This window comes from Anoplophora glabripennis, unplaced genomic scaffold, assembly GCF_000390285.2.
Source record: "Anoplophora glabripennis isolate ALB-LARVAE unplaced genomic scaffold, Agla_2.0 scaffold8, whole genome shotgun sequence".
Classification (NCBI taxonomy): Eukaryota; Metazoa; Arthropoda; class Insecta; order Coleoptera; family Cerambycidae; genus Anoplophora; species Anoplophora glabripennis.
In genome coordinates, this window is record NW_019416350.1 from 855084 (window position 1) to 862666 (window position 7583).

At 29.3% G+C, this 7583-nt stretch overlaps 1 protein-coding gene across 1 annotated transcript; it reads left to right on the top strand.

Moving 5' to 3' along the window:
- The first annotated feature begins 2512 nt into the window (after positions 1 to 2512).
- LOC108904628 (cuticle protein 16.5-like) lies at positions 2513 to 3135 on the top strand. The gene is made up of 2 exons (XM_018707265.1): positions 2513 to 2524; positions 2722 to 3135. The coding sequence occupies exons 1-2, from the start codon at positions 2513 to 2515 to the stop codon at positions 3133 to 3135; spliced, it is 426 nt and encodes a 141-aa protein (XP_018562781.1).
- Positions 3136 to 7583: the final 4448 nt, after the last annotated feature.

The following is a 7583-nucleotide window of genomic DNA, read 5'->3' on the forward strand; positions in this document are numbered from 1 at the left end:
TATTATTAACATTTTTCTTTATTTAGAAATTCACGTAATACGTAATTTTGATAGAAAACATGTTTTTAAACAGAAATTGCAAATTTTTTATTGGTTCATAAATATACAGTACCGGGTAAATGCCCCCCACTATTTCAAACTATAAATGTCAAACATTCATTATTTTTTAAATTTTACTCAAAAATGAAAACGCGTTGTTGTTTCGTGTACCGCTCCATTTTCAATAACTCTGAACTGTCAGCTGTCACGCTGTTTCTCTTTTCGTTGGCAACGCTTTACCGTACAAATGGCGCAATATTCAAATCTCGGGTGAATTTTGGACACTTGATACCCACCTATGTAAAATATGTATTTATGAAAAGTGAGTTTCTACAGAATACTTGACAAAGGAAAAGTATATCCCTCGTCAAGCTACATTATTCATGATTACTCAAGTCCGACACTGAAGAAATGATTTAATTGGGAGATATAAAATGTATTAGAACCAAATAAGTAATTTCTTAATATTTTTCGAATCAAAAAAATGTAATTTGTAGTTAATAAGTCGTTTATTTGAATGAAAATAGTCAATGTGTTGTTCTGATATTAACTTAAGTAGCTAAAATGAATTAAAATAGGCATTTGTTAAGTACAACTAAATATTTATTTATTAAAACCCATTTTTAATTAGTATTATATTCGTTTATTGTTAGAAAATTAATTATAAAATGTATTTATTTCTTTTAGTTTCATATACATGTTTCCTAAAAAAATATATTCGTATATGACGGATAATCTAATAAAACAATATATTTAAGCAGACTCAATGTCAACATTTTAGTGAAAACGTATACCTATTCATTATGTGGAAAGCTACCAACTCCACATTATACATAAGTGCGTATGATATATAAAAACAAATTTAAATATTATTCAGTATTTATTCTATATTTTTTAATTTCATTTCAAGGAATGTTAGTTAATTGGCAATCAGCAATGCAGTTATATTTCTATACACAGTTTGTCCAAATACAAAACTGAGACACAAATAAGAGGCTCATTATAATGTACTTATTACTGATACAGTTGGGAATTTATATAAGTATGTCCTTAAATTGACTCAATATGACTACTCCAAATCAATAATGATCATAAAGTCATTGTCTATTAATTTCAAGTTAAACAGAGTTCTAGTATTAAATATACAAATTTTTGTTATACAGTCCCAATACTTTCGGGATTTGGTTAAGACTTAGCCAATCGTGTAATAATATTAGTGAATTATAAACTATCCATATCATCCATAGTAATTCGCATTCACATTTCATACTATCCATGCACAGTAATGGCTGATACTGTTCTAGAAGTGTATTAATATTTAATTTTAGGTGACAATAGATATATTTATGCAATTTTTCGGTAGGCACTAACAAAATATTCGTTTCTAAATTCTAAATTTTCGTTTCTAAAAAACAAATTTTGAAAATAATGAACACAAATTATTCAATTTTCATAATGTTAAAACTCGTGACATATTTTTCTTGTAATAAAATATTGAATAACGGTTAATGAATGATATGCACCAAATTTAATATATAACAATAGATATTTAATACTTTCAAATACCAAACATCCAAAGCTTCCTACTACTGATATGTAAGATCTTTTCCTCAGTTCACTACTCACAGAATGCTTCAATTATTAAAAGTATCCAAGACACTCTGTATAATATAATATTAATAATATATGAAGCACCTTGAAGACGATATCTTCCTTAAATCAACAACAAATGCAGTTGCCGCACATTTGATTTGACAATAATATGGGTTGAGAACTTATATCAGTTACTTTATATCTATTAGCAGTTTCAGAACTATGTATATTGAAATTCAATCGAATTTACCTCACTGTTAGTCATTTATTACATTATTTGATAATAATGTATATTGAATAATTTGCTGTTCTTCAAATTATGATCTGCTGTAATATTTAATAATTTAACACTGCTATAACACTAGAGTTTAAAGACCTTTAAAATTATAATGATTGGAACTCAATCATTTTAAAAGCAATCATTTTATTAATTTACAGAATTGAGTGTCAATTAAGATACTAATCAGAGTGAATAAAGGTTTTTTGTAGGTAAATTTTACAAATTTAATTACCCAGATACGAAGGTTGAAATTTTGTTTCGTTCTTCACAAAAATTATTATTTTTAGTATTATTAATTGCAATAATTTTTTAAGATGGATATTAGAAAAAATTTTATTGCAATGTACTACTAAAACGAATAATATACAGCACTTTTTTTGTTAAGTCTCTTTTTTTATTTTATGCTTTTCTTGAACAGAAACTTGACACATTATTGAAACTGAGGGCGAACAGGGACGGTATCTTTTCTACATTTTGTTGTATCACGCATATTTTTTCTGAGAACAAGGTTACTTCCTAAAATTAGGATATAAATTTAGAATAACCCCCTTGTGAGGTATCAGTTAACATTGGAAACTGGAGCACAGACACATATTAACCATGAATTCCTTCGTAAGTTAGATATTTTTCAATTCCTAGATTTTACGAACGTTAAAAACAGATATATCAATTTTTATGTAGTGATTTTGTAACGCAAAGTATCTGTAACATCTATTACTTTGCACCTTTAATAGATTATGACAGATTTTGTTTGCGAAGGAGAATAATTTTAGAGATGTGTGATTCCTCAATAATTTTTTTCATTATAGGTACTCGTTGCCTTTGTTGCCACTCTTGCTGTCGCCCAAGCTGGACTAATTGCACCAGCAGCGAAAATACTGCAAGGACCTAGCAGCAGGACTACCCTCGTAGGACCCGAAGGAAGCGTGATTTCCTCTGTAGCTCCAGGTGGCCAAGTCATCACTGAATCATTGCCAGGAGCAGTGGCTTACTCAGCTCCAGTTATTGCTGCCGCCCCAGCCTTAGCTGCTGCCCCAGTAGTATCTGCCTATGCTGCCCCAGCAGTAGTAGCTGCCCCAGTGGTGTCCGCTTATTCTGCTCCTGTCGTTGCTGCAGGATTAGTCGGTGAACAAGCCGTCATCGCAGGACCTTCGGGAACTGTCGCAACTGCCAAAACGCTTGCTGCTCCAGCTGTAGCTGCTTATGCCGCCCCTGTATGGTAGATTATTAGAGTGTGACTGACCCCAATAAACGAATTATTTATTACAATTATGTTTTTTTTAATTTGCCTAAAACTTGCTTTCATATAGTTAAGGTTAAGTTTTCTAAATTCTCCAATGACAGTATCCACATTTTCTATGATATAATTTCTAATAGATTTGATAAACGTAGAACTGTTAGAACATTCTGCTTTCATTATAGATAACTATTTTTTGCAACAACACTTGTATGAGAATCCTAAGAAAACTCAGGTTATACAATTTCACAAGAAGAAATGTGATAATTTAAATCCGAGTAATATTAATCTTAAGTATCAGGAAACTTTTTACTTTCCTAGACTTATACGAATTTCTTAAGTGGAGGTACTATTGCTATATATATTTAAAATTTGTTCTTCGTTAAATTTATTTGGAAAACTTAGACCATTTTTAGATAAAAGACAAACTAATTAACTAATGCTTTATATTTTGTAAAAATTGATTCTCGTTTAAGGTATGATTAGGATCTAATTAATAAGAGTGAGAAGTTTACAATATATTACCAGAGATACAGAGTGCTAAGGATCTTGAAAAAAATTTTTTTAGACTTCAGGAAAATAAGATTATAAAAGATTTACAAAAATGGATTCTTGCTGCATATCACTTGGACGCACAGTACTCAAGAAAAATGTTATACCTTGTATTGGTAGTTATTAATGGACCCTCACATTATATAACTTTTTATATAATGATAAAATAATATTTGAAACAACACGTTGTTCATGAATGAAATGAATTATTATTTACATGGCTTTCTTCATCTATTTTTGCAACTTCAAATAAACCTCTCTTGAATTTGTAACATACCAGCCACCAATAATGTTTGATTGGGCAATTTAGTTACAACCTGTATACATTTTTGAAATAATTTTAAAAAATGTAATTAACTTTGTTTAAAATAATAATTATCGCAATATAATATAAAATGTTGAACCTTTTGCTAGATTTAAAATAATAATTATTAACTCTGGCGACACAACTAAGTTTATAGGGATTATAAAATTTAATTTCTAATATACTTTTTAAATATTATAGGTTTCAGTTATTAGAATTAACGAAACCGTTTCCACAAAAGAGTACTTTCTACAACGACAAACTATTTTAAATATTAATAACTGAACTATTTAGGATTTGTTAAATAACAATAAATTTGTGTTACCGCACCTGGCTTTATGGCAACATAGAACAACGAACGAAAAGTGACATAAAGTAAGCTGGCATAGACATTTTGAAATGTATCTTTCTCAACTGCGAAACAATTGACACTAAATCTTTTTAAATATCATATTATCATCTTTTAGTAATATCTAAGTTAATCATCCAATAATGGTCATTGTAATTCCTAGCTTTGGAATCGCAGCGAAAGAAATATATAAAGGAAAAATTTTTGGCAGTTGTAAATGTGGGAAAACTACTTAAAATCTACTGAATTTTCAATAGTTTGTTAACACATATTTAACAGATACTGCACTCTTTTGATGTGGTTATTGATTATATCCAAAAAACAGGGACTATGACGTTCAAACAATTTTATTGCATGAATCGTTCAAAGGGTAATTTTAGATGAAAAAATCGCGCAGTGCTATTAAATTAGAGGGTTGAAATTGGAGATAGGGGTAGAAATGCACCCCTTTCAGTTTTTTAACTGTAGCTCGAAAACGAAGCAAAATTTCGCTATAGTTCATAGGAAAAATTATTTAGAGAATTGAAATGGCTTATTTAAAAAATTTAATAGGAAAATTTTATGCAAAAAATCGTAATAAACAATTTGAAAAAAAGCAAAAAATTTTTGATTTTTTTACTTTTTTGCCTATAATTTTTTTTTAATAGAAGTAGGCAAATAAAATTGCTGTGCAAAAGAACTAGATGAGATTCCCTTCAAAATGATGCGTTTTCAAAAATTTTTAGACTAATATTGACTGAGTTATAACCGATTAAACTTACTATTTTTACAACAAATAGGTTCTTTACTTAATAAAAAAATATTTCAAAAGTTTTATTTGTTAATAATAAATAAATATTTTCACAACTTAGTCAAAAAAGTAAAAAAATTAAAAAATCTTATTTTTTGCTTTTTTTTAAATTATTGTTTATTAACGATTTTTTTGCATAAAATTTTTCTTTTAAATTTTTAAAATATGCCACTTCGTTGGTAAATTCAATTCTCTACAAAATTTTTCCCATCAACTATACCAAAATTTTGCTTTATTTTCGTGCTATATTTAAAAAACTGCAAAAGTTCATTTTCACCCCTATATTCAATTTCAGCCTTCTAATTTAATAGCACGCTGCGGTTTATTCATTTTTAATGACCCGTCGAACAAGTCATGTGATGAAAATCTTATTTCCTTCCTTTTTTGCAAAAAGTGATAATTAAAACGTATGGGGGTAAACGCGACGAAAATTGAAAAATTGGCTAATTGTAAGTTTGAGTTGCCATATATCAGTCAATTTTCATCTACAAATACTTTACAACCTTTTATTTTGAAGGAAATTTTATCTACATTTTTATGCAGCAATGCCTACACCTATCTTTACTCAAAAAAAAACTAGAGGTAAAAAAGTAAACAAAAAATCAAAGAATCAAATTTTTTGCTTTTTTTCAAATTGTTTATTAACGATTTTTTGCATAAAATGTTCCTTTTAAATTTTTTAAATAAGCCATTTTGATGGGAAATTCAATTCTCTAATTAATTTTTCCTATGAACTATAGCGAAATTTTGCTTCGTTTTCGAGCTACAATTAAAAAACTGAAAGGAGTGCATTTTCACCCCTATCTCCAATTTCCACCCTCTAATAATAGCACTCCACAGTTTTTTCATCTAAAATGACCATTTGGACGATTCATATAATAAAATATTTTGAACGTCCTATTAAAATCCTATAATCAATAGCCTATAAAGCAAGATGCTCTTCCATAAAATGTAGTCTATTACTTATTAATTTTATTCCAAAATTAAAAATAACAGTTATCCTTTAGCATGAGCTGTATAGTAATTCTCTACAAGTATAAATTGTTAAAAAAAATATCGTCTCTTACTAATTTACCTCTCTTTTTCATTTTGTACTACTATTTAAATGTTCTGGATTATTATTTATCTGCTCGAAATACTGTGGCTTAAATATAAATTTTTATCAGAACGTCCAAAGTAAAAACATAATATTTTATTTTGCTATAATCATTTACTAATTTTTTTTGCAAACAATTTTTGAGTAGCTAGCAAATATGTACTTAATATTTTTTTTATACCTACGTAGGGTAATAGACAAAAAATGCAGATGAAACAATGGCTTCTTAACGCTATTTATTAGGTATTTATCTTTCTTATTAAACAAATCAGTCGACGTTAACATAAATATTCTTAAAAGTAAGATTCACAAACTCCTTAGGCATAGACAACTGGTACAGGCACAGCAACTGGTTCTGGAATAGCTTTGCTGGTAGCAACAGTACCAGCTGGTTCGGTAATTATGGCATCCAAATTTTGTGGAATTACTACATTGGGTAGCAACGAAACTACATTTGGAGTAACAATTGGAGCAGCTTGCACAGCTACAAGAGGTGGAGCATGAGCAGAAACTATTGGAACAAAGTAACTGAACTGAGTAGTTTCTGATGGACTACCATCAATTGTAGTTGTTTTGGCCAAAATAGCAGGTGCTGAAGCTACCTCTGTCGGTGTTGTAGGATCCGAAGTAATTGCAGTCGCTTGTGGCGCAGCAGCTACTACAGAACGACCTTGAGAGGCTTCTTCAAGGCGCTCTTCTATGATAATTTGACCACCTGCTGTTGAAGACGTTATAACGCTTCCATCAGGGCCCGTTAAGGTTGTTTTACTGTTAGGTCCTTCGATAATTTTGGTGTTGGGTGCTATAGTACTGGCGTTTGCGGTTATTAAGAAGGCGAAGCATGCGATGACCTACAATGCAACCCGTAATACGTCTTAAATATTAACATTAACATAAAAGTAACAAAAAATAGTAATCGCTGACGCTGATATCTGCAGTGTATTATATTTTTCAATGTTCATTGTTGTATATTCACATTGATGCAAAAAATAAATATGTGTAAATAATAATAATGTTATATTATACAACAAACAAATATTATGTAGATTTATTGTACTTACTAATAAATTATAAACACGTCAATAAAAAAATTAAATAATTTTTCATACAAAAGTAGTTATATTGCATATAACTTACGCAGGAGTTCATGATGACTACGGTATTGTTAATTGAATGAAGACAAGACTGACAGAACCCTCGAAGAATCGCTTCTATTTATACCAAAACAATTTCTTAAATCAGCCTTGTACTTATCCAAATAAAACAAAAATTAGTACTTACCCATGCAAGAATTTCATCCAGAATGGCTTTAGCCTTATATTTACCTTTAGAGGTGGGAAGAA